The sequence below is a fragment of the Myxocyprinus asiaticus genome, chromosome 8, assembly GCF_019703515.2.
Source record: "Myxocyprinus asiaticus isolate MX2 ecotype Aquarium Trade chromosome 8, UBuf_Myxa_2, whole genome shotgun sequence".
Lineage (NCBI taxonomy): Eukaryota > Metazoa > Chordata > Actinopteri > Cypriniformes > Catostomidae > Myxocyprinus > Myxocyprinus asiaticus.
Window position 1 is genome coordinate 54666503 of NC_059351.1, and position 26614 is coordinate 54693116.

The 26614-nt window shown below is 39.7% G+C and overlaps 3 protein-coding genes and 1 long non-coding RNA gene across 6 annotated transcripts in view; 1 reads left to right on the forward strand and 3 right to left on the reverse strand.

Annotated features, from left to right (window-relative positions):
- Nucleotides 1-500: 500 nt before the first annotated feature.
- Nucleotides 501-7771, reverse strand: mvb12a (multivesicular body subunit 12A). The gene is made up of 11 exons (XM_051704189.1): nucleotides 7647-7771; nucleotides 7178-7223; nucleotides 6869-6964; nucleotides 6699-6782; nucleotides 6502-6601; nucleotides 5820-5949; nucleotides 2334-2474; nucleotides 1922-2037; nucleotides 1617-1675; nucleotides 1382-1441; nucleotides 501-1177 (listed from the first exon to the last, which is right to left on the reverse strand). The coding sequence occupies exons 3-11, from the start codon at nucleotides 6962-6964 to the stop codon at nucleotides 1112-1114; spliced, it is 852 nt and encodes a 283-aa protein (XP_051560149.1). The 5' UTR covers nucleotides 7178-7223; nucleotides 7647-7771; the 3' UTR covers nucleotides 501-1111.
- Nucleotides 3612-5734, forward strand: LOC127444674 (uncharacterized). Its single transcript, XR_007897870.1, has 3 exons — nucleotides 3612-4575; nucleotides 4634-4936; nucleotides 5344-5734. It is a non-coding gene; the product is annotated as an uncharacterized LOC127444674 (long non-coding RNA).
- A 640-nt stretch (nucleotides 7772-8411) lies between the features above and the next one.
- On the reverse strand, nucleotides 8412-16355 carry olfm2b (olfactomedin 2b). Of its 3 annotated transcripts, XM_051704184.1 has the most exons (9): nucleotides 16238-16355; nucleotides 15945-16140; nucleotides 13072-13212; nucleotides 12837-12992; nucleotides 12415-12634; nucleotides 11809-11915; nucleotides 10886-11000; nucleotides 9154-9662; nucleotides 8412-8687 (listed from the first exon to the last, which is right to left on the reverse strand). In XM_051704184.1, exons 2-9 carry the CDS (start codon nucleotides 16083-16085, stop codon nucleotides 8664-8666), a joined length of 1413 nt encoding a protein of 470 aa, XP_051560144.1. In that variant the 5' UTR covers nucleotides 16086-16140; nucleotides 16238-16355; the 3' UTR covers nucleotides 8412-8663. The 3 variants fall into 3 exon arrangements, with proteins under 3 accessions (XP_051560144.1, XP_051560143.1, XP_051560145.1); XM_051704183.1 differs by lacking the exon at nucleotides 8412-8687 and having other exon boundaries at nucleotides 8698-9662; XM_051704185.1 differs by lacking the exons at nucleotides 8412-8687; nucleotides 16238-16355 and adding an exon at nucleotides 15338-15737 and having other exon boundaries at nucleotides 8698-9662; nucleotides 12837-13212; nucleotides 15945-16091.
- A 272-nt stretch (nucleotides 16356-16627) lies between these two features.
- LOC127444821 (collagen alpha-1(XI) chain-like) overlaps nucleotides 16628-26614 on the reverse strand; it is a 41739-nt gene continuing 31752 nt past the window's right edge. Inside the window, exons 48-68 of the mRNA XM_051704362.1 lie at nucleotides 23890-23943; nucleotides 23697-23750; nucleotides 23557-23610; nucleotides 23222-23275; nucleotides 23022-23129; nucleotides 22547-22600; nucleotides 22382-22435; nucleotides 22076-22129; nucleotides 21915-21968; nucleotides 21662-21769; nucleotides 21480-21533; nucleotides 21323-21376; nucleotides 21144-21251; nucleotides 20990-21043; nucleotides 20834-20869; nucleotides 19712-19765; nucleotides 19351-19624; nucleotides 18844-18956; nucleotides 18603-18671; nucleotides 18288-18521; nucleotides 16628-17426 (exon numbers count right to left, since the gene is read on the reverse strand). Of these exons, the coding sequence (XP_051560322.1) occupies nucleotides 17280-17426; nucleotides 18288-18521; nucleotides 18603-18671; nucleotides 18844-18956; nucleotides 19351-19624; nucleotides 19712-19765; nucleotides 20834-20869; nucleotides 20990-21043; nucleotides 21144-21251; nucleotides 21323-21376; nucleotides 21480-21533; nucleotides 21662-21769; nucleotides 21915-21968; nucleotides 22076-22129; nucleotides 22382-22435; nucleotides 22547-22600; nucleotides 23022-23129; nucleotides 23222-23275; nucleotides 23557-23610; nucleotides 23697-23750; nucleotides 23890-23943 (1845 nt within the window). The 3' untranslated portion in view covers nucleotides 16628-17279. The remainder of the gene's footprint in view (nucleotides 17427-18287; nucleotides 18522-18602; nucleotides 18672-18843; nucleotides 18957-19350; nucleotides 19625-19711; nucleotides 19766-20833; nucleotides 20870-20989; nucleotides 21044-21143; nucleotides 21252-21322; nucleotides 21377-21479; nucleotides 21534-21661; nucleotides 21770-21914; nucleotides 21969-22075; nucleotides 22130-22381; nucleotides 22436-22546; nucleotides 22601-23021; nucleotides 23130-23221; nucleotides 23276-23556; nucleotides 23611-23696; nucleotides 23751-23889; nucleotides 23944-26614) is intronic.

A 26614-nucleotide genomic window follows, 5' to 3' on the forward strand; every position in this document is an offset into this window, starting at 1 on the left:
AGGAATGGCTGTAACTTATGTTCTAGAACAAAACGTGAAAGTCTCCTCTAGTAATTCACAGATCTTATTTTACTAGTAATACTAAAAAAAATTACAAAAAATCTAACCTCTACACCGATTCTAAAAAATATTTCAAAATAAAGTGTATTGAATTTTCTTACACAAAGACACATCACAAATATTTAGTTTACAACATCTACTAACAGTCTACTTTAGAACAGCTCGCTAATGGCTTGAGTAATTTTTTTGGGAAATAGTGTTGGTCCGTCTGCTGTCTGTTATTGTATAAAGATACATGATTTTATCACTTTATTATTGTTATCTAATAGATTGAGTTACTGTCTGTCTTGCACTTCCTATATATGTGTATCTTTTGGCAGATTAGATATAATTGAAAGTATAATAAAAAATATTACCAATTAAGTAACAATAAAAAAGCAAGTATTAGGTCTAAATATTATGTGTACAAAATGACAAATCACATAAAATAGATGCAAATGTGATTTCCCTTTAAATCTATTCATTTATTCAGACAAAATCTGATAAGAAAAATGTAGCTAATTTCCACAAAAAAGCTGACAGATTTCAGCAGAGCAAGTAGAAATGTGATTTAAAGAACTCACAAAGCACCATACAGTAACTATCAGATATATAAAAATATTCAAAAGCAGCAAGTACGAACATCAATGTTTGGTCCCACCATTTCTGAAATGTATATATAGCCTATTTTTATAAGATAAATAAAGAATATTAGTGTGAAGTTATGTAAAAACAAAAGTATAGTTCAAAATCCCAAACCAGATATATTTTGGCTTTACACTTATAAAATAACATATAACATCCATACATATCTGTAATAAACAGGTGCTTTGATTTGCCTGTTGGTGTTTCTAAGACACATCAGACTGTAACACATGAAAAGCTTATCGCAACATTATGAACATGTGTCTGGATACAGACAATCCTTCATGTTTAACCACCCCACATAATAAAAAAAGAATTAGAGTGACAGATGAGAGAAAAGGAACCAGGACAAACTTTCCCTAAGAAACTGAACCAGAAAAGCGCCAAAAATCACTGATCAAATGACTTCTGATACAAAGAGTTTGTCTCAGTTTGTCACTGATGGACGAATTCTCTTTGATGCCAGTTCTTCCACTGCAAATGTGTAGTTATACTGCAAAAAAACAATCCATGATTAAGAATAAAATATAAAATGAGCTAACATATAAAGACATTGAAGCAACTAACCACTAAACACACACTAAAGGCAAATTCAAAATAAAAGTCCTCAGGGAGAGATGTCACATCAGTGGATAATTAGAAAACAATTCATCAGAATGATGCAGAAGATTTAAAATGAGAAATGATAAGATCTCACCTCGTTCTCAATGTCCTGCACTGATTTTATCCGGATATCACATAATGAGCTTATAGACACCTGACAGACACAGACAGACAGATGAGTAGGTGTAGTGTATTTATGATAGTGTCATGAGCACAGTCCTCTTTGTGTTGGGCTCTTGATCACCCAGTCAGGTTTCATTTTTCCATAATGATCAGTTGGCTGAACATTATTCCTTACATTATCCTAAAGTTAATCAGTGATGTCTCACCTTTGTGTTTGACTGAGACTCAAACTTCGGGTGTAGAATGAAAGGAACTCCATCCATCGCTGAACATGAGAGACAATCACAACAGTCATAAACAAGAGTGTTTCGCAACACAGAAACACAATAGTGTTGTTACTTTAGCAATGGAAAATGGTCATGAAAAACTAAATTATGACTAACATTATTATTGGACCTCAGGGAATAAATGACAATGATTTAGAGTTCTGATGTGACCTCTTTAATATGGATAATTCCTGTAGTATGACAGATACAGTGATGATGTGGTTAAGTTCAAATGTTTGCTGTACCTGTTATACCATAGATGTTACTATGGTTACCACTGTCGGGCACCCCCTCCAATGACTTGCTCGTTTCCAGGTTACTCCGACATCGACTGACCTTCAGGGGGGCAGCAGGATGGTTGCTATGGAAACAAGCAAGACTGGGTGAAGTCTGCGACTACTAACACCCTTTCAACCACTCAGAACACACTAGCAACCACATAGCAACTTCCTGGAACAAATCCATTTCTTTGAAGTCTTATAAATAGATGTGTCTAGTTGTGTAGATACTCCAGCGGCAAATGGCAGATTTGCATCTGTCTCATTTACAAATCAAATCAGTCACCTGATTGATACTCCCACCAATCATGAGATTATACTGTGGTTTGAGAAGCTGCACCAGGTTTGACGATCTGTTTCTGGATTTGCAAGAGTCTACCTGGGTTTGAGAGGCAGTGCTGGTCCAGCTCCATCTAGTGAGAGACTTCTCAAGTCCAGACTGACACTACGTGGCTTGGCCTGAGGCACTGGAGTGGAGAACGGGCCCTTTAAACACCAGATAACAAATCCATTCATGTCCCTGTAACGCAAACACACACACACACACATTAAAAAGTGACAAGAGTACCTGATTCTAGAGCCTGATTAAAGACTCTTTGAATTTAGAACATCTGTACATAGTGTCTGATTTTAGAACAGCCGTATAGTGTCTGATTCTTCAACAGATATACTGTATATAGTGTCTGATTCTAGAACATCTGTACATAGTGTCTGATTCTAGAACATCTGTACATAGTGTCTGATTCTAGGAAAGCCATATAGCGTCTGATTTTAGAACAGCTGTATAGTGTCTGATTTTAGAACAGCTGTATAGTGTCTGATTTTAGAACAGCCGTATATAGTGTCTGATTCTAGAACAGTTGTATATAGTGTATGATTCTAAAACAGCTGTATAGTGTCTGATTCTAGAACAGCTGTATATAGTGTCTGATTCTAAAACAGATATCGTGTCTGATTCTAGAACAGCCTATAGTGTCTGATCCAAGAACAGCCGTATATAGTATCTGATTCTAGAACACGTATATAGTGTCTGATTCTAGAAAAGCCTATAGTCACTGATTTTAGAACAGCCAAACAGACTGTCTGATTCTAGAACAACCGTATAGTGTCTGATTCTAGAACAGGTGTATATAGTGTCTGATTCTAGAACAGATATAAGTGTCTGATTCTAAAACAGCTGTATGTAGTGTCTGATTCTAGAACAGGTGTATATAGTGTCTGATTCTAGCACAGGAGTATATAGTGTCTGATTCTAGAATAGATATAAGTGTCTGATTCTAGAACAGGTGTATATAGTGTCTGATTCTAGAACAGCCGTATAGAGTGTCTGATTCTAGAACAGGTGTATATAGTGTCTGATTCTAGAACAGATATAAGTGTCTGATTCTAGAACAGCTGTATATAGTGTCTGATTCTAGAACAGATACATATAAGTGTCTGATTCTAGAACAGCTGTATATAGTGTCTGATTCTAGAACAGATATAAGTGTCTGATTCTAGAACAGCTACATAGTGTCTGATTCTAGAACAGGTGCATATTGTGTCTGATTCTAGAACAAGTGTATAGTGTCTGATTCTAGAATAGATATAAGTGTCTGATTCTAGAACAGATATTACGTGTCTGATTCTAGAACAGGTGTATATAGTGTCTGATTCTAGAACAGCTACATAGAGTGTCTGATTCTAGAACAGATACATATAAGTGTCTGATTCTAGAACAGATACATATAAGTGTCTGATTCTAGAACAGGTGCATATTGTGTCTGATTCTAGAACAAGTGTATATAGTGTCTGATTCTAGAATAGATATAAGTGTCTGATTCTAGAACAGCTACATAGAGTGTCTGATTCTAGAACAGGTGCATATTGTGTCTGATTCTAGAACAAGTGTATATAGTGTCTGATTCTAGAATAGCTATAAGTGTCTGATTCTAGAACAGCTACATAGAGTGTCTGATTCTAGAACATGTGCATATAGTGTCTGATTCTAGAACAGCTACATAGAGTGTCTGATTCTAGAACATGTGCATATAGTGTCTGATTCTAGAACAGCTACATAGAGTGTCTGACTCTAGAACAGGTGTATATAGTGTCTGATTCTAGAATAGATATAAGTGTCTGATTCTAGAACAGCTACATAGAGTGTCTGATTCTAGAACAGGTGTATATAGTGTCTGATTCTAGAATAGATATACGTGTCTGATTCTAGAACAGGTGTATATAGTGTCTGATTCTAGAATAGATATACGTGTCTGATTCTAGAACAGATATTACGTGTCTGATTCTAGAACAGGTGTATATAGTGTCTGATTCTAGAACAGCTACATAGAGTGTCTGATTCTAGAACAGATACATAAGTGTCTGACTCTAGAACAGGTGTATATAGTGTCTGATTCTAGAATAGATATAAGTGTCTGATTCTAGAACAGCTACATAGAGTGTCTGATTCTAGAACGGGTGTATATAGTGTCTGATTCTAGAATAGATATACGTGTCTGATTCTAGAACAGATATTACGTGTCTGATTCTAGAACAGGTGTATATAGTGTCTGATTCTAGAACAGCTACATAGAGTGTCTGATTCTAGAACAGATACATATAAGTGTCTGATTCTAGAACAGGTGCATATAAGTGTCTGATTCTAGAACAGGTGCATATAAGTGTCTGATTCTAGAACAGATACATATAAGTGTCTGATTCTAGAACAGGTGCATATTGTGTCTGATTCTAGAACAAGTGTATATAGTGTCTGATTCTAGAATAGATATAAGTGTCTGATTCTAGAACAGCTACATAGAGTGTCTGATTCTAGAACAGGTGCATATTGTGTCTGATTCTAGAACAAGTGTATATAGTGTCTGATTCTAGAATAGATATAAGTGTCTGATTCTAGAACAGCTACATAGAGTGTCTGATTCTAGAACATGTGCATATAGTGTCTGATTCTAGAACAGCTACATAGAGTGTCTGACTCTAGAACAGGTGTATATAGTGTCTGATTCTAGAATAGATATAAGTGTCTGATTCTAGAACAGGTGTATATAGTGTCTGATTCTAGAATAGATATAAGTGTCTGATTCTAGAACAGGTGTATATAGTGTCTGATTCTAGAATAGATATACGTGTCTGATTCTAGAACAGATATTACGTGTCTGATTCTAGAACAGGTGTATATAGTGTCTGATTCTAGAACAGCTACATAGCGTGTCTGATTCTAGAACAGATACATATAAGTGTCTGATTCTAGAACAGCTGTATATAGTGTCTGATTCTAGAACAGATATAAGTGTCTGATTCTAGAACAGCTACATAGAGTGTCTGATTCTAGAACATGTGCATATAGTGTCTGATTCTAGAACAGCTACGTAGAGTGTCTGACTCTAGAACAGGTGTATATAGTGTCTGATTCTAGAATAGATATAAGTGTCTGATTCTAGAACAGCTACATAGAGTGTCTGATTCTAGAACAGGTGTATATAGTGTCTGATTCTAGAATAGATATAAGTGTCTGATTCTAGAACAGGTGTATATAGTGTCTGATTCTAGAATAGATATACGTGTCTGATTCTAGAACAGATATTAAGTGTCTGATTCTAGAACAGGTGTATATAGTGTCTGATTCTAGAACAGCTACATAGAGTGTCTGATTCTAGAACAGATACATATAAGTGTCTGATTCTAGAACAGCTGTATATAGTGTCTGATTCTAGAACAGATATAAGTGTCTGATTCTAGAACAGCTACATAGAGTGTCTGATTCTAGAACAGGTGCATATAGTGTCTGATTCTAGAACAGGTGTATATAGTGTCTGATTCTAGAACAGATATATATAAGTGTCTGATTCCAGAACAGGTTTCATCTCACCCCAGGCAGGTGTATTTCTGCAGCATGGTCTTGTTCTTGGCCGTCAGTCTGAGCTCTAGAACTGCTGTTGTAATGCTGCCCACAGGAACCATCCGCACACAGACACGCTTCTTCTTCCCAACAGATGCCTCTGCATACACACACACAGTGTTTACACTTACACTGAGATAAACACAGCAGGCCGAGAGTGAGATTTGCATGGACAATGTAAGACGTAAAAAAGATTCTACACCAGTACGTGAACACAAACACTTATACCTACACAAGCTCAATTTCACATTTAGTTGTGGTCCAAAATGTGCAAAACTGAACTCCTGAAGTTGAAGACGATGTCTACTTCTATAATCGGTTTTCTAATTCAGGTCAACTACTATCATGGCGGAAAAGATTTAAGAAAATTGAACTCAACTTTAAGTTAACCTTAATTAAGCTAAACTGCTAAAATGTATTTGTTTATAGCTAGCTACCTGAATAATAACACATCTGGTTTAATGGCACAGACATTTATAGGAAACGCTATCATTCTCTTGAGTACTGAGGTTTGCTACCAGCACAGTAATGCAGTAATGCACAATGAAATTGCATGATTGTAATGAATTGTCCCAGCATTCATGTCTGCATTTGTGTACTTGTGTAGAGTATGTTTCTGTCCTAAATCAGGCAGGTTTGTGAATGTTCTTACTGGGCTCCAGGTATTCTGGGATGTAGCAGTAACCGTGAGGAATCGTCTCTTTATCAGAAATCACCTGCACATCTGCCACGACCATCCCACCAGACAGATCCTACAGAGAGAACCTTTTACTTATCATAGAAATGACACTTGCTTTGCTGTTTTACATTAATGTAATGTACTTTTTAAGTTCACTGTATATTTGTCACCTTGCTGTAACACAGAAAGTATCCTGATTTGAGTCCAAACCCCCGACTGAAGTTAGCTGAGACGCCATCTTCAGTGAGACTGATCTAAACACACACACCATTCATTAATGACTATGAGGAGATTGAAATATCTGACAGCATGTGCAGGTGTGAGTGGTTGTCATGGTTACCAGGGTGCAATGACTGGGACAGGTGGTGCTGTTAGATGCCCATGCCACTGCAGTGATGGGCCTGCTGGTGGCGCTAGACACTTCAAACACAGACATCTAGAGAAACAAACACATTAATGGAGCTTTAATAGAATAGTGACAGATATTAAAATGATGTCCCCAAAACTATATGTTATAGTATACAGTCTGCACAATATTTCGTCATTTTTCTCTCTTCTACACTTTTTTATTTTTATTTTAAGATACAATTCGTGAGCTCTATTAATAAAGACATAAAGAAAGGTGATTGGTCCTCATAAAGGTACTTACTGTCTTCTGAGATGTTAGACAGAATAACAGTCACCATTCACTGTCACTGTATGGGGAAAAAGCAAAGAAAGTCAATGGTGACTGAGGATAACATACTGCCTAACATCTCATCTTGTGTTTCACTGAAGAAAAAAAGTCATTCAGATATGGAACAAAAAAACAAACAAGGTAAATACCTAAAAAAAGTTTAATTTTGGGTGTACTATCCCTTTAAATGAGCTAAATATCACACGGAACATGTTATTAAATAAAAAGAGGATAATAGCTAGATGTATTGTATGTCCATTCACCTGTTAATCACACCGTTTATATTGATTAATATCGATGGTTTATCATCTGTTTTTGAGATCGACACAGCACTGATCGATGTTTCATTAGTTTAACATATACAGACTATATTCAGCATGTAAACTTTAACAGTACTGTGATGATGTGTCTAATAAACATGTGAGCAGTATTGATTACTTACAGGTTGTTTGTTGTAAAGTTTCTTCTTGTCACACTGATCTGAACTCAGCGCAGTCACTGAACAGGAAGTGCAGACTGAAGGACTACAACTCCTACAGTGCACATGTTGACGTCACAGAGGTAGAGCGCATGCTCAGAACGGGACAGGGGCCATGCTGACGTCACAGAGGTAGAGCGCATGCTCAGAACGGGACAGGGGCCATGCACTCGTAATGAGTAACACTTTTCTATGAGTATAGTATTACAGCATTATTTTTCATTTAATTTTCAATAATGTATTTATTTTTAATGCATGATTAATTATATTTATTTATTTTCTTTGATTCTGTCTTTTTTCCTTTCCTGTATTTCTCATTTGCAGTGTTTTAATTGTTCTTTGTAATGTGCAAAAGAAAGAAAGAAAGAAAGCCAATTTTACAACTTCAGTGCCATGATGACGTGACGCATAAACCCTAAAACGACCATAAAAACGATTTAAAGAACTTTACAGCTCAGATAATACACGAGTTTTAACAGAAGAATTAATGTAAGTGCTACACACACCCCTGTTAAAACAGCAGGTTTTGTGATGTAAAAAATGAAACAAAGATAAATCATATCAGACTTTTCGCACCTTTTATGTAAAAATGTAACCTATGCAATGCCACTGAAAACCAAAGTGACACATTTCAGAGAAAAAATAAATAAAATAAACAACATAGAATATCCACTGTATAAGTCTTTAAACCCTCCAAAAATCGGCCCCATTGACTTCCATTGTAAGTGTCTCACTGGAACACACATTTGTGCTTTTATTAAAGAAAAGGAGGGACGAGTCGACATTAATGTTTGTGGTAATCAATATTATAACACAAATGCTGCTGACTGAGCTGAACTTGTAGTGAACCCAGAATATTCCTTTAAGTAACATATATTAAACATAGTTTGAGAGAGATTCCTGATTCAAGTATCTTTAATCACAGTTGAAAATGTTTTACTGGAGTTTCTTCATGTCATCCATGAGAATGTGGCGCCGTCTTCAGAAATGAGAGCAATTAAACATCTAAACATGGAAATAAAGCAGTTACTGTACAAATATTACAACATGATGCATTTAATGATATATTTCAATTCAATATACAGAAGTACAATTCACAACACTTGCCTGAACTTCTCACTTTGTTTGTAAAGAAAATAAAGTTTACAGTCCCTCTTTCTTTCTCAGAGTATATACTGCACCAAACATGCATCTTTCATGCAGGTTTACTCATCATCATATTACTGATGGTAATATATTAACATTCCACTCAATATTCAGCTGCAAATCAAGCATTTTAACATTAAAATACTCTGCTATAGTGATATTTTTATGGCAATTATGATTTTATGAGAATACATTACATTATTTCATGGCTGAACTAAATCTTTGAAGACTTGAGCATATAATAATAAATAAGAGGTTACGGAGTGTTATTGTTGTCTTGTTTGTTTGTCCTGATGAAGTGCAGGAGTGTGATGTCATAGATCACCTGGTGTCCGTTATTCCAGGTGTGCAGCGCTCTCATTCTGGGGTTATAATCCAGCATGGAGATGTGCGAGTACTGGTTATGGAAGGAGATCTCCGTGTACTCGTACGACGAGCTGCTCGTGTAGTATGTGAAGTGAACTTTCGCTCCGGCCAGATGTGAGTTAGTGACATACAGCGTTCCACAGATCATGAAGGATTCTCCAGCGCTGCGTTTGGGAAAGCCCGTGTCCCAGGACCGTTCCACCTCCAGAGTGTTGGGATCCAGGCGACTCACCACCATGTTCCCACCGCTGGGAATGGTGGAGTACACCACCCAGAGTCCGGTCTCATCGGCCATGAGATCAATGTCGGACGAGCCGCCCCACGAGTACGGGAAGGTGTTGTTGTATCCGGCCTGATCCAGAGTGCGCTGCTGTAACACACGGCCGGAGTCCAGATGATACCGGACCAGAACATTACTGTGGTGTTTATTATAGTACAGCGAGCCGTTATACACCACATGACCCGTACCTGACAGACCAGAGTGACAGAACAATAAATGAGTGTTCATTAAAACATTTTTCACACTCTCACTAGTTTATTTAATTTGTCGTCTGCTCACAAGTGATATTTCCCTTGATTTTTCTTGGTTAACAAGTACAATAACTTAGGGGCAAAATTGTTGCGGTGGAAATAACGCCACAACTGTGGGACAAAATTGACAGAAATCATTTTCACACAATAATTATTAAAATGGTTTGTTTATTTCACTCTTTGTTTAGATGATCATAGTTTTAAACATGTAATAATTTCAGCCTGAACATTTTTGCCAAACGAAATGACATGCTTCATTACACGTTTCACTGCAGTTTCCCAGTGAAATTTCCAGCAGGGGGCGCCAAAAGCGAGTGAAATGGTGTCGTAATCAGACAAGGTTTTAAAGGTGAATTTTTGATGGAGGTTTTAATGAGTAAAACGTACCTCCTAAACCTAAAACTTTAACTTAAATCTAACCAATAGTGTCCTAAAATCAAATACGACATTAAAAGTAAATTTTCTGAAGCAACCACATGACTTCATGTTGTTTCTATGTCACTTTCGTCTCACGCGTCAGCTTGTGTGTTTGGCTGGTCTTGAACCGCGGTCCTCTGATTTAAAAGTCTGACGGTCTATCAGATGAGCTACTGCACAAGATATCACACTGGAATAATTGTGTAAATGTAGGAGGGTCTGTAATACAAGCATTAAAATGTATCGTTTTTCAAATGATGCGTTAGAGTAAAAGAGTTTCAAAATAATAACATATCAGTGAGTGAGAAATAGTGTGAAAAATAAGTGTTTATAAAGTCATAATGAGCCGTTGTACTCGTGATTTGTGTGAAAGTGAATAAAACACACAGTTGTTGTAGCGCCTCTAGTGTTCATTTCACCTGGAAACTGCAACGAAACATAGAACGTTGCACATTAGTTAGAGTTTATTCTATGAGACTAGGTTGCATAATTTGTCATTTTATAATTTATTTTCATAGTTTAATATTGAAAGTCTGGGACAAAAAGACATAAAAGACATTTGAAATGTACCAAAAATAAATGATGAAAGCCTGGCGAAAAGTTTTAATGAGACCTTCATGTAAAAAAAAAAAAAGGAAAAAGTTTTAATAAAAAATCAACCCTTGGGACATGAAAGTGCCTGAAGTGTACGAAACAGTGACATCTAGTGTTTATGTGTATGTGTGTTTACTGTACGGTCATACCTGACCATGGGTGAGGAAGATGATGGACTATAAAGTTCTGTCCGTTAGCAAAGTCACTGAGCGACTGATACTCCACCAAACGCTTGCCCTTAAAATAACCATCCATCACCCACACCTCACACACACACACACACACACACACACACACACACACACACACACTGAAAGGAGGTCAAACTACCAATGGATTACCAATAGTGACACTTCCGCTTTAAAATGATCATGTTGATTTGTTCAAAATGAACTAGGGCTGGTCGATAGGATGATGTAATCAGATATCAACATTGTCTGATAAATATCCCGATGCCAATATCGATGCTCATTGACAGACGATGTTAAACAATTTCGAGAAATGACAAAACTATGGAGCTGGGAAATCGGCAAACATATAAATAGTAGCCCAGGGTTTAAAATTAGCACCCGCGAGTCGTGACTATTTCATGCGCTGTGGCGGGTAATTTCGCTCAACTATCCGCCACTGTGGCGGGCAACCTGCAAGACGTCTCGTAGTGACACATGATGAGAAATGCTGTTAGTCACAAAGACATGCGGCAGAAGAAACACACTTTATAATATTTTGAAGAACAGACGACAGAAAAGTCCTCGATGTGCGTGTCTGATTCGCTGTCAGTTCAGAGGCGCTAAGCGTGTCTCCTGGGGCATGTAAAGAGTTCTCACTCTTTCTTCTCTGTTTAATTCATCTGAAAACTGTTTGCAAGAATAGTGTTGTCTATGACAATGCTGCAAATGACCTATGACCTCTCAGGAGGTGCTCAGAGTTTAGTTCACTTTATTTCCAGTTCGAGTTTAACATGCATTGTGAACGCAACTTTTAAATTACTTTAAATGAACTATGTTAAACAGTTACATGATTAAAGTTGTGTTGTCTTGTGATGTTATGGTGTGTATTCTCCTGTACATACACGACTGTCAGAGCTGTCAATCAAACTGTCCATCATCCACGATCCAAAACGAGACCCTGAAGATCTGACAGTGAGCGGAGCGGCGATACTTGTGAGTCTACCACAACCTGAAACACACATTAAATATTGTCAATCAGTGACTGTTTTTATTTCACATACCGTAGAAGGAGGAACATGGAGGAATAAATAATAAAACACTAATCGCAAGAATCTGCATATATTTTTTGCGATAACCAATAGTTCTAAAAAGAAAATATTCGCACCGATTAAGTGGTAAAACCGATATATCGGTCTACCTCTACTACTTTCCACATTAGTCTGAAACATTTTTTTAATTTAGTTATCATGTGTGAATTGATTGCTAAGAATGTTATTTTTGAGCTTGTGTAGCTAGAAGCGTCAGCATTCACGCTTAAGATCAATTTCAGCTGCTGTTGCGTTCAGAATGCCAATCATAACTTACATTCTCAGCACTGTCGTCTTCTACGGTCACTTTTAAAAATGTCAACATGGTTATAGCTGCTACCAGAACAATAACATCCAGTTTAATGGTTCAAACGTTTAAAGTGTGTTTCAGTCTAAACACACAAACACATGCGCGAGTACCCAGCTGGATGGCGCAGGCCTGCAGGTGGCGCTCTAACACAAACGCTCTGTGTTGTAGCTGATGATAGTGGTACACTGTGAACTGTTCCTGTAATATGGAGAGAGAACTGTTGAGTTGCTCCAGCTCCTCCCTCACAAACTCAATCTGCCCCACATCCGTCCGGAACCGACCCAACAGCACCTTCAGCGGGCGACACTGAGACATACTCCAGCGCAACTCCTGAAAGACAAACAGCCCGTCTGAATATTGACTGAGGGATTTTTCCAGAACGAATGTGTGTTTGTTTGCTAAGGTTTACTATGATGAGAACAAATCTGTCTACAGAAGTGAGCCAATTCTGACCAAAGCTCCCTGTGTGGACGTCTTAGATTATTCATAAAGTAATTATATAATGAGTGATGTGATCATTTACATGTGTTACCTGTAAACTATTGTTGGTGAGGCTCTGTGGGTTATTATGGGCTGTTTTTAATCTGGTCTCCACGGTGATGAGCAGTGTCTCTGAGTTTCTCAGTTGCTGAAGATCTTGAGATGTTCTGGAGTTCAGCAGCTCCATGAACTGAGACACATTCTGCACCTGTAACACACACATTATCTGCACACACACACTTTAACACAGTAATGTTTGTGACAGTGAACCCAGCAGCGGTCCTCACGTGATCAGAGATCTTCTGCAGTCGAGTGTGTCGAGGGTCTCCACTGCACACACTCTGATCTGGAGTCAGTATTGAACACACACACTTCCCCTGACCAGATCCAAACACCTGCCAACCATCATCCTCACCTGGATACAACACCTGCAGAGACAGAGACATTCATTACAGTTAAATGTGTCTCTCCAGAACTGACACAAATACAGCTGCTCCACTTAAAGTACTTACACTAAACGCACTAAAAGAATCGGTTCCCTTTGTTGTTTTTACAAGAGTGTTTTTTTATTTATAAGTGAAATAAAGCCACGTCCAAGCTAATGCATTTTTGTTTGAACAGCATTTTCCTCCAATGAAAATTTGTTTTTGGTTATAAAAATAAAAATAACAATTAGAGAAAGTTCTGTATAAGCTCTTTTTAGGTTGTCAAACAAAAAATGTCCCTGCAACGTTCTGGGAACGTTAGTTTATGGTTCTGTGTTTGCTATAAAGTGCCACATGCTTTGGAAAATGATGATTATTAAATGATATTATGAAAGAAAATTGGATAAATGTGGATGCGGCCTAAAATTACTTAAAGTGAATTTTGTTTAAAAATTCAACAAAAGTTGCTAAATAAGGAATACAATAAGTTATTTTAATAAATAATAAAATGCATTGCAAAAAATTCAGATGTATGATATATTTGGTAAGTAAAATAATTTTAGTGGTAATAAAGTGTCTCTGCAGTGCATCAGAAACGGAACAGGACTTCTGTCAACTGAAGGCACATCCCGATTAATGATGGGAGCAATGTTAGCAGAATGTTGGGAACTGACATCCTCAGTCACTATTCACTTCCATTCAATGGTAACTAGATGCAGTGAAAGTGAATAGTGACTAAAGGCTCCGTCACAGTTATCCTTGCACTGCGAAATTCTGTGGGCGTTGAAGTAGGAGTCGAACCGCAAAGAAAATTCAAGCAGGAAGAATGTCATTCGGGTTTGGAACAACATGATAGTGACGTTTCATCAGTCAGATTAGAGTACCAGAACTAACTGTTATATAATCTATAATACAGGTCTCACACACACACTCTCTGCTGGGCTCTTTAATTAGTCAAGCTCTGTCCATCTGTTCTGATCCGGTTACTGTGAGATTGTGCGTGTGTGTTTGTCCTGTCTAACAGCGGTGTATGAAACACAAACACACTCCCACACGGAGAGAGAAGCAATGTCCTGCAGTCACACACACACACACACACACACACACACACATTCTCACTCTCTCACACACACAAAACACTCTTTCACACACACACACACACACACAGAGAGAGGGAAGCAATGTCCTGCTGTCACACACACACACACACACACACACACACACAGACACACACACAGACAGACACACACACACACACACACACACAGACACACACACACACACACAGACACACACACACACACACACACACAGACACACACACACACACACACAGACACACACACACACACACACACACAGACACACACACACAGACACAGACACACACACAGACACACACACACACACACACACACACAGACACACACACAGACAGACACACACACACACACACACAGACACACACACACACACACACAGACACACACACACACACACACACACAGACACAGACACACACACACACACACACACAGACACACACACACACAGACACACACACACACACACACACACACACAGACACACACACACACACAGACACACACACACACACACACACAGACACACACACACACACACACACACATGTTGGTGCAGCTATCATTATGAGGACTCTCCATAGACATAATTATTTTTATACTGTATGAACTATAGATTCTATCCCCTAAACCTAACCCTACCCCTAAACACACACACACACTCACACACACACACACACACACACACACACACACACACACATGTTGGTGCAGTTATCATTATGAGGACTCTCCATAGACATAATGATTTTTATACTGTACAAACTATAGATTATATCCCCTAACCCTAACACTAAACCTAACCCTCACAAAAAACTTTCTGCATTTTTACATTTTCAATAAAACATAATTGAATATGCCATCATTTAAATGGGAACTGAATCTTTCAAGCACCAAAAGGTACACAAAAGCATCTTAAAAGTATCATAAAAGCAGTTCATACGACTCCAGCATTAATATCAGTATTCTAAAGCTGTACAATAGTTTGGTGTGAGGAACAGACTGAAATTCAAGCTGTTATTCACTGAAATGCGGTTTCTCTGCTGCCTCTAATTGGTTAACTAGAGTTGTGAGGTTGCTGTGCTGCCTCTGATTGGCTGAGTGAAGTTATGAGGTTGCCGTGCTGCCTCTGATTGGTTGACTAGAGTTGTGAGGTTGCCGTGCTGCCTCTGATTGGCTGAGTGAAGTTATGAGGTTGCCGTGCTGCCTCTTATTGGTTGACTAGAGTTGTGAGGTTGCCGTGCTGCCTCTGATTGGCTGACTGGTGTTGTGAGGTTGCCGTGCTGCCTCTGATTGGCTGACTGGTCGTGTGAAGTTGCTGTGATGCCTCTGATTGGCTGACTGGTGTTGTGAGGTTGCTGTGGCATTGCCAGGATCTAGCCAACCGTGAGTGGCAGACCTCCAGTTCTGAGAGGAAACACCACACTGTGTGTGTGGGTGTGTTTGTGAGTGAGTTTGTCTCTGTTCCCAGTTCAAAATTAAAATTCATGTTTAAAGACACACACACACAGTTGCTGTATATTCAACAAATCTTTTACAGAGCTCACAGACACAAACCGTGCTCAGATTGACGACACACACATTTCACTCACATAAGGAAGCACACATAAATATCGCAATCTTTGTACGTACGCCAATGATTTTTTCGGAGGTTCCGGGTCGTGCGACGTGTTGATCGAGTCCCACGAGTGACGGCAGCCTCTGGGACATCCAGTTAGTGAGCATGATCATGGTGCTCAAAACGGCACCGATCTTCAGCAGAGGAACGCTCATGTCACGCTGAAGAAACCTCACAGCAATGACACAAACACTGCTGGTGCTGTGAAATCTACACAAGACAACAAACACAGATTCAAAACAAAAACAGTCCATTAGTCCAGACAAGGGCATCAAAATCAACACAAACAGCACAAAGTGTAAGTTACCAGGTGAAACTCTGACAGCTTAAAGGTTGAATGTTATGAAGATGAGTCTGCTTCAGAGACACAACACACGACACAAGTGCCTCAGGTGACTACACAGAGAGTGAAGAGAGAGAGAATGAAGGGTGTAACCAGGAGGATGAGAGACATGAAGAGAGCAGAAGAGAGAGAGAGTATACACGGTTTTGTATGAAGTGTATTTTGTGTGCAGTTCACCTGTAAACGCTTCAGCAAATATGATAATGACATTTTTTTAATTAAGTCTGATTGTGCATTATCACTTACTTAATTAATATCTACCGGCCCATTTGTCGGTTGTTTATCTGTTTGTGTGTATATCAGTAAAAATCACATTGGAATAAAATGAGGGATTTTATAAAGTACAGGTTTTATTTAACAATCTCTCCTCCCAAACAATATTTATAAAAAGGCAATCAGGAGTATTTGCATCTATATAAAACACTAAAAACAAAACAAGATTCCCCACTCAGATTTATTTTACATGTCCATACACGTCCTGACCCAATCACATGACACGCTGGGCGGAGCTACTGTGACGTGAAACGTTTTCACATAGCGTTCATTACATCATGTAAACAAGTGAAAATATAGTTTCATGTAGCACCAGGAATAAGTAACATTCATACAAACAAATACAAAAATACATCAACATCTTTCAAATAACATTAAAATAATAGTGAATTCATATGAGGTTTGATTTTAGTAAACAACTGAACATAAGTTCGAACGGATTTGTGTGTTCAGAATGGAAATATTAGCATACTACTCACTGAATACACACCGTATGATTTTAAAAATACAGTAAGATACAGTCTCTCGTGCAGTGTTTTCTGTTGTATTCAGCACACACAGTATACATACTACATACTGCAGCGATAGTTAGAGTCAAATATTAGTGTGCTATTCTGAACATAATGCCGATAGTTTAGTTGGATCACGCACAACTTCCTGCGATCAAACCCATGAGATAAAGGAATGAAAGCACCTGAATGTATAAATATAGGCAGTGAAAGTCTTTAGTGTACTAGCCGTTGAAGCACACACTCCCCACACTGAAACCAAACTTCTGTTTCTGGTTCCCGAAATCCGTCACAGCGACGTCTAAAAGCGGCAGCACGTCCGACTGCGGGGAGATCACCTCCAGAATGGTCCGGTCCTGCCCTGAACGCCACTGCACACACAAGATGCCACATTAAACCAGACAGACAACCAGTGTTGTGTGTACTCTGATGTCATTACTTAATGTAATCGAATTACCTTTTTAGTCAAAAAGTAGTACAACACGTTACATTTTAAATGACTGTAATAAGATTACTTTTTACTTAATTACTTCTGAGTACATTACACCTGGATTACACATAATCCAAAACTAATATTATTTATGTAGAATACATCATATTAAGTTCATATGTACATCTGCTTTTGTGACAGATGAAGGGACAGCGATAATGAACGAAGAGAAAGTATACACATTATGTTAAAAAACAAGTGGAAAAGTGGAAAAACAAACTTTTCTGTAAATATTGTTTTAGAAAGTAACTTAAAAGTAAAGTAATTAGTAATGTGGTTACTTTCCCACAAAATAATCATTAAAGTAATCTGATTACATTTTTAAGAGAAGTAATTAGTCATTTGTAGTGATTATTTAGTAATCTGAATAAACTGTATTGTATATTGGTAATATTTGTTAATTGTTAATATCTTACAGTATTATTTTTTTCTTGTCATATTTTCCATCAACAGTATGTTTTAATTAAAATCACTGAATTATTGTCATGATGTGTCTTTTGCATCCTCATCCTTATTACATTTTTTGTCAGTAATTTAGTTGACGAGATTAATTTTGTTGATTGGCTCTGCATTAAAATGTTACTCTTAGCTATGCTTCTGCTCAGGGTCACAGTGCTCACACACACAAATGAATACACGTTGTTTGCGTGAGAAGAGCGATACACAGCTTACAGTAAAACTTCAGCACATTATAGAACATGAACCTGTGTATCCACTCAAAAGCAGCTGCGGTTGTGTGTACCTGACAGCCGTCGTGTGTCGGTTGAATGTAATGCGCGTTCTGTTGCGTGAGCTCCTCGCCGTTGCTGCCTCTGAAGCGCAGTGCGTGTTTGTAGCTGAGGGAGGCGCTGTCGAGCCAGCCGGCCGAGTTCTGACACACGTATGTGAAGCTCTGACGGGCCGTCGTGCTCAGCAGCTTCAAGAAACCCAGCTGAACAATATGAACTGGGTTCCCGTCCACATCCACGTAAGAAAACTACACGAGAGATATGAAAACCACATGAGTATATGACAGGGTTAAATTACAGTCAAATATCACACACACACACACACACACCTGTGAACCCCTCTTGAACTTGCTGTACCAGCTTCCTGGTTTCTCTTTACTCCACGAGGCCATTTTTACCTGTGAACAATAAATGTCATTCAGATGTCAGGGTTTCTCACAGTGACCTCAAAAGTGTTTGCGCTCTACATTCGAGCACAGATCATACTTGCTTTCATATTTTATTGTCTAATGAAATGACATATGTTGGTCAGTGTAGTTGTGTGTTGTGAACTCTTGTTGAAGATCTCACCGTCTGAAAGCTGCCGTGCGGTTGCAGACACGTCTCGCCCTCCACTGTGAAGTTACAGAACACTTTAAACGCGTCTCTATGGCAGCCTTGATTGGGGTCGATCCAGTACACACCTGATGTGAAGGGTCATACAGACAGAACACAATCAGACTGAAGTTACACTAAACATAACAGATGGATGTCCATTCACTGGCCGTCTTACTTCTGATGTGCACATCATTGTCACGTCTTGGCTGACAGTAACAGTTGTGATTGGTCTGCTATTTAACCAGAGAACATCCCCCAGGATGATAAAAACAATATCTGGGGTTGCGTTGCATTATCTCTAAGATTATTTTAAGATCTATTCATCTTATCACATTGTATTTGGGCTCATTTTAATCAGGAGCATCTGCTGTTTTTATATTTTCTGTTACATGAAGCTGCAAACGATAATGCAACTTCAGTCAAAAGACCTTGTTTTGTCTCAGTGGACAATTGAAATGAATGTGTATGTAGTGTCTGTACCATCGGGATACTCGGGGTGGCACATCCAGAGCTCTTTACAGGTTCTGGCGGGGCTGTGATACGAGCCCAGTGGGTTTCTGAGTCCCTCCACCTCCGTTTTCATGGAGGCCAGAGACGCAAACACCTCCTCCATGTCCTTCTGCTCTCCATCTGCTCCTTCACTCTGCATCTGTCCATCATCATCTACAGCTGCTCCATCCACATCAGAGTGTCTCCTCCTCTTCCTGCCACTATCCAGAGCCGGAGGAGACGCCATTCCCACCGCAGGAGAACCCTACGGAGACAGACAGAGAGGTGTAAGTGTAGTGTTTGTCAGTGTTGTGTCTGTCTGTGTGTGTTTAATGTTGGACTGATCACTCACTGGAGGTCCGGGGGGTCCAGCAGGACCGGGGTCTCCTCTGGGTCCAATCGGGCCCTTACAAAAAAACATCAAACGTATAAAAACAACCAAATATTTGAACATTCTGAAGGTAGCACAAACGCTACAGTAATGTCCTCTAACTAGAAACCTGAGGGTGTTTCTGCTACTGAACTAGCACTGGTGCTATGATGCGATCTTTAGGGTGGGCAAGTGGTTGTCTCTTCATTAGACTGGGAGGGGGTGTCAGAAGTATCTGGATGGGGCACAATGAAAATCTAGCCCTCCATTGGACCTGGCCATACACTGAAGTGGACAGCAGCTCAATGAACAGTTTGGAGGAAACTTGTGAAGTTTGGTACACTGATTAGAAGATGCCTGAGCAGTCTGCTGACCAATTTCAAACCCTGTAGCGCCACCATCAGTTCAAAGTTTGTGGGTTATTTTTTTCTGTTTTTAACTTTTGAACCACAAAAAAGTATTTGAAAATCTCGAAAATTGGAAATCACATCTTTAATGAGGGAATGAACTACAATCCCATGAAGCATTCTTAATGACATAACTGAATTAAAACTATGAAGAAATATAAAACTATTGATTTAAAGTTGTTGTGTAGAAACAATATATTTAGAGGTTTTTGCTAAATATTTGGATATATACAAATATATAAGTAGTTTGCATCATTCCCAGTGCATCATGGGAGTGGGCGTTCGCCGCAGAGCTCTTTTGTTGCGGTTTGTTGGCCGGGATTCTCTGATTGGTGGATCTTCCTTTAGGATTATGGGTAGTGTAGTTTTTCACAAGGAATCCTGCTATTACATATGATTTTTAAAATTTATATAAGTTTAAATAACGCAGACTGATGTCTTCAACAGAAACATATACCATCGAAGAACAACCTCAGAACTCACGGCAGGTCTGTTTAAAGGTATATATGTTATCGATAAAAATCAATTCAACTATGGACCAAATTAATGGGATTTTTTTCTTCCGGAACCAGACTGTTGCACTCTATTGATACAAAACGGAAGAACTGAGCGTATTTGCTCAGAAATCTTCCTGTCCTCATGCTCTTAATGTGTCTCCTTACATCTGGAGTCGTGTGTGTGTGTGTGTGTGTCTCACCTGACTGCCTTTAGATCCTTTTTGTCCCATAGATCCCTGAAATACAGAGATAAACACAAATTTAACAAACTCGAACAGCAAAGAGCTCATTCCAGAACATCCCAGAAGCTGCTGACAGTGTTACTGATGCTTTATATGAGTGTTATAAAGACTCACAGACAGTCCTGGTAGTCCTGGAGGTCCATTGAGTCCTGGAGGTCCACCTGGACCCTGAATCACCACAACAACAATTCATACCATAAGTATGTGTATTTGCATGTGTGTGTATATGAGTGTGTATATGCCTGAATGTGTGTGAATGTGAGATGACCTCATCTCCTTTGACCCCCTGAAGTCCCTGATTTCCTGGCAGTCCTCGATCACCCTTCTCTCCAGATTCACCTGGCGGTCCAATCAAACCAATGAGACCGCCATGACCCTGATACACACACACAGGTTTATAATGAATTCATGTGCATTTCAGTGTGTGTGTGTGTTTTGCTGTTGTACCTTTTCTCCTTTCTTGCCCGTATCTCCCTTCAGTCCTGTAAGTCCAGCGGGACCCTGAACAAACATGGATATCATATCATCACTGAGAGAATGAATATAGATTGAATAAACTCACTTGACTCTCTGATATGATATTGAAAGTCCACTAATGAGTCACCATTGGTCCTGGAGGTCCAGTCTGACCCAGAGGTCCATTCAAGCCTTGTTCACCCTAAAGAGAGAACGTCTATCTTTGTCACATCAGTCTTTACTTTGTTTTGTCTCTATAGAGCAGTACTGCTGTCACTTGATATGACCAGATATGATAATTAACACGTGTCTGTGTGTGCCATATCTCACCGCCGGTCCAGGTATTCCTGGAAGCCCCTGAGGTCCTGCTTTACCTGGATTCCCCTGACCACCCACCGGCCCGGGTTTACCCATCACACCCTCATAACCAGCAGCACCCTGAACACACACACACACACACACACACACACACACACACACACACACACACACACACACACACACAGATGGAGTATATCAGCCACAGTGAAAATGTATGTACACACTTCATACTGTTTTACATGTTGGTTCAGAAGAATTTTACCTTATCTCCCTTCAGTCCCGGTCGCCCTTCTTTTCCTGGAGGACCCAGATGACCCTGAACGAAACAGCACAAATACACACTCATATATTGTAAACTAAATACACACACTAACACAAGCAAATAATACTTCACACAGAGACATACGTCCCACACACACTGACCCTTCGTCCTGGTCGTCCCAGTGGTCCTGGTTCTCCAGAAGGTCCTGGAGGACCCTGAACAGACAGACACATAATGAGAGAGAGTTTAATAACTTTAATGCATTATGAATCTACTACATATTCTGCATCTTTATTGTATTCATACCTGTTTGTATTTATTACAATAAATGCATTTTCAAGACCATGAAAACTGCTGTAACAACACATCAAACTGCTCTTACAAGCACCATAAGTACCCCTACAGGTACAGACCCTCATACAGAAGAGATTTAACATAAGACTGAAATAAATGTGAGAATGACTGACAGATTTTCCAGGATCTCCATTGTCTCCTTTAGATCCCGGGCTCCCATCAATCCCCTGATCAAGAGAACACATCTTTATTCATGGGCTCTTCATCAACACATCTCAATGATATCAGTGATGTAGTGATGTGAATGTACAGTGTTACACATCGAGATGGGCACTCACGTTTATACCCGGCTCTCCAGGAGCTCCCATATCTCCAGGAAAACCAATAGGACCCTGAAGTGAGAGAGAGAGGAAGACTTCTTCTAGAGTAACATTAACACTTTTACCATCACGAAAAATCTGGCATTTCAAAAGTGCACTCTGTAATTCTGAACATACAAAAGTTGTGCACACAAACAAAAGTACTTCTGAAATCTGTTTATAATGATAATCATTGTAAACTCACATGAACAAACCGATTCATTTAAAAGAATTGGACTTCCCAAAGTGACATATAAGTGGACTGGTGAAACATTTGTTTTAAATGGTTCCCTAACATGGACCTTCTGAATGAACGATTCACTTGAATGGTTTGGACTTCCCAGAGCGAGGCTGAGTTCGGAATGGCCTACTACCGTACTACTCTAACAAACTTCTGGCAAGACTTTTAGTCTTTTGGTCTAAGTAACACACACACACACACACACACACTGACCGTGTTCCCCTTCCCTCCGTCTTCTCCAGATGGCCCTCTGGCTCCTGGTGAACCTGCAGCACCTGATGGTCCCGTGTCTCCTTTCTCACCCTGTTCTCCCGTCTCTCCCTGACAACACACACACATACACACAATCAATGTGATGCTCTGGTGATACAGGAAGTGATATGTGTGAGAAAAGGATGCTGTAGAGGACTCACTGTGCTGCCAGAAACTCCAACAGCTCCAGGATCACCAGATTCACCATCTTCACCCTGTCAATCATCAACATCATCAATAACAATATATTATGTTTGGTAATACAATTAATGGTGTCTTTAAATTACAGATGTAGGAGCATCAATTTATTCTATGGAATAATGTAATTTTCCAGCAAACTAAACTTGTTTTATGTTCCTTATTATTTTCCTTAATTATTTCCTGGACTCTATGTTCCTTCTGTACCTGATTACAGAGTGTAATAGATCAGCACATTAAGACATTTTATCAGATATTGTTAAACATGTTAAACAGCATGAACATTTCAATAATGTACCTTCACACCCACTGCACCAGGCTGACCTCGCACTCCAGGACGACCAGGAGGACCCTGAAAAACAGAGTGTGTGTTTGTGTATTTATTCGGAGAGGGGGTGTGTATTTCTGTTAAAGATAAATATTTGTGTGTGTGTTTACCTGTCCACCAGAGGGACCTTGAGGTCCTCTCAACCCAAACTGACCCGGAGGGCCCTATACACACAAACAAAAAACCCACACATTTAAACACTTATTACACAGTGATCAACACACAAAGATGGATACTGTATACCAATCAGTGTAAATCAATATGCTCAGAAATGAGTCTGACAGAAGTGATGACTTTACTCACCAAGAGACCAGAGTTTCCACTCTCTCCTTTCTCTCCAGGTGGACCAGGCATTCCCTACACACACACACACATATCATATATCTGTATTACATCACATACAAATAAAAACCCTTACCTTTTTGTGGCTTCAGTAAGGTTAAGGTGCCATGGAGGGGAGTTGACATTGATATACTGTATATTAACCCGACAGATTCTACTTGTCTATTAGTTTCACTGATTAACTCTTGCTTAATGATGTAATGTTACAGTATGTTATGATGTTATTTTATGTGATGTTATGTTATTTGATGTTGTTATGTTATGTTGTTATGTGATATGCTGTTATGTTATAATGTTTTCCTATGTAATAAGATGTTATGTGATATTATGATGTTATGTTATGTGATGTTTTTCAATGTTATGTCATGTTATGTTATAAGATGTTATGTTGTCACGTTATGATGTTATGTGATATTATGATGTTATGTTATGTTATGATGTTATGTGATATTATGTTATGTTACGATGTTATGTGATGTTTTTCAATGTTATGTCATGTTATGTTATAAGATGTTATGTTATGTTTTCATGTTATGATGTTATGTGATATTATGATGTTATGTTATGTTATGATGTTATGTGATGTTATGTTATGATGTTATGTGATGTTATGATGAATGTGATGTTATGATGTTATGTTATGATGTTATGTTGTCATATGTTATGATGTTTTGCGATATTTTGCAGTGTTATACTATTTTATGTTATGTTATAAGAAGTTACGTGATGTTATGATGAATGTAATGTGATGTTATACTATGCTATGATGTTATGTGATGTTTTGATGAATGTGATGTTGTGATGTTATGTTATGATGTTATGATGTTATGTTGTCATATGTTATGATGTTATGTGATGTTATGTTATGTTATTGTCCTGTCACTTTGTCAGGTTGGGCTTTTGTCTGACGGGACCGTGACATCATCGCCCCATGTTCTGTCTTGTTTTTCGTGTCCTGTCTTTGTGTTGAGTGCACGAGTTCGGGTGCGAGTTACCACCGTGCACTCTTCTGTAATATCACGGTCCTGTCACTCTGTCAGGTTGGGGTTTTGTCTGACGGGACCGTGACATCATCATCCCATGTCTTGTCTTTCGTGTACGTTCTTTGTCTGAGCACACAGGTCTGGTTGTGAGTTACCGCTGTGCGCTCTTCAGTCGGTCTTGTTTCATGTCTGGAGCATGGTGTCTGGATCCTGAATTCCTGTATGGTTCAGTTTCGGTCTGTGTCAGGATCCGGACACTCATGCTCTATGTTATGTTTGGTTTGGTCTAATTGTGTCTACGTTTCTCCCTCATGTGTTTCAGGTGCCGCTGGCACATAGAATCAGCATCTCCATGGGAACCCTGATTGTTTCAGCTGGTGAGCGGCACCTGTCTCTTGTTTGTTCCTGCTTATTTTAATCCCCTTATGTGTCATGTTCTGGGCTGGATTGTTGAATGTGTTTAGTGTTGAAGTGTGTTTGGTGTGAAGTAACTTACCTCACTCTCTCTGCCTAGTTGGTCCTGTCTCGTGTATCTGTTTGGTTGCCCATCTCTGCCTGCGTGTTGGGAGTGTGGTTGCCTTCCAGTTTGCTGAAGGCTTGTTCTCTGCGCTCACAAATCTTCAACGGAGGATTCCTTGTCTCTGCCCATGTGCCGGGAGAGTGGTTGACTTCCAGTTTGCTGTATGGAAGAGGCTTCAGCGGAGGTTTCCTCGCAGCTCTGCTCCTCGCTGTCATGGCACGTGCGATCGCCTGTGAGAGCGGTCTTCACGGATAATTCCACATAACTCTAAAGCTGAAATTATTATTTGAACTGTAAATAAATCCTTTGAACTGTTCCTCTGCTCTTGGGTCTCTGTCTCACTCTCGCTCTCACTCTGCTAACAGAACAATCCAGCCTTGATGGACCCAGTGGAGGAATCTACTCTTTGCTCCACCCTGTCTCAGCAGAGAGTTTTACTGGGATGTCAGCAGGATCAAATCTCAGCTAATAATCGGGCTCTGGAGATGGTGGTGTCGCAGCTCACTGAGCTCACCTCAGTCATCCAACAACTCCACCAGTCTCCCGATGCCGGCCTCACCCAGAAAGCACCCTCACTGGCTCCAACGACTCCCCACATTGCTGGACACTCCAAGCCCTGCCCCTATCCTCCAGCCCTGTTCTCAGGTGAGGCGGACACTTGTTACACCTTCCTTGCACTACGATCCTCATACTTCTCGTTGCAGCCCTGCTGTAGAGTGGATCAGCCAGTCATGCTGTTTCTGCATTGGAGGATTCCGGAGCTGAAGGGAACATTATGGATGTCGACATGGTCTCCAAGTGGCAAGTTCTGATGGTCCAGTTTGATGAACCTGTCACCACCCGGAGGAGGAAGAGCTGGGCACTTGTCCCCCTGCCACTGCCAGCGTCCATGGCCACAGAGGCCGTTTCTCTGCCGCTGCCAGCGTCCACAGAGGCACTTGTTCCCCTGCCACTGCCAGCGTCCATGGCCACAGAGGCCGTTTCTCTGCCGCTGCCAGCATCCACGGCTACGGAGGTCATTCCCCTGGTGCTGCCAGCACTCAAGGTCACTGACGCCATTCCCCTGCCACTGCCAGCATCCACGAAGGCTGTTCCCCTGCCACTGACAACGTCCACGGCCATGGAGGCCATTCCCCCTTCCCTGTCAGCGTCCATGGCAACAAAAGCCATTCCCCCGCTGCTG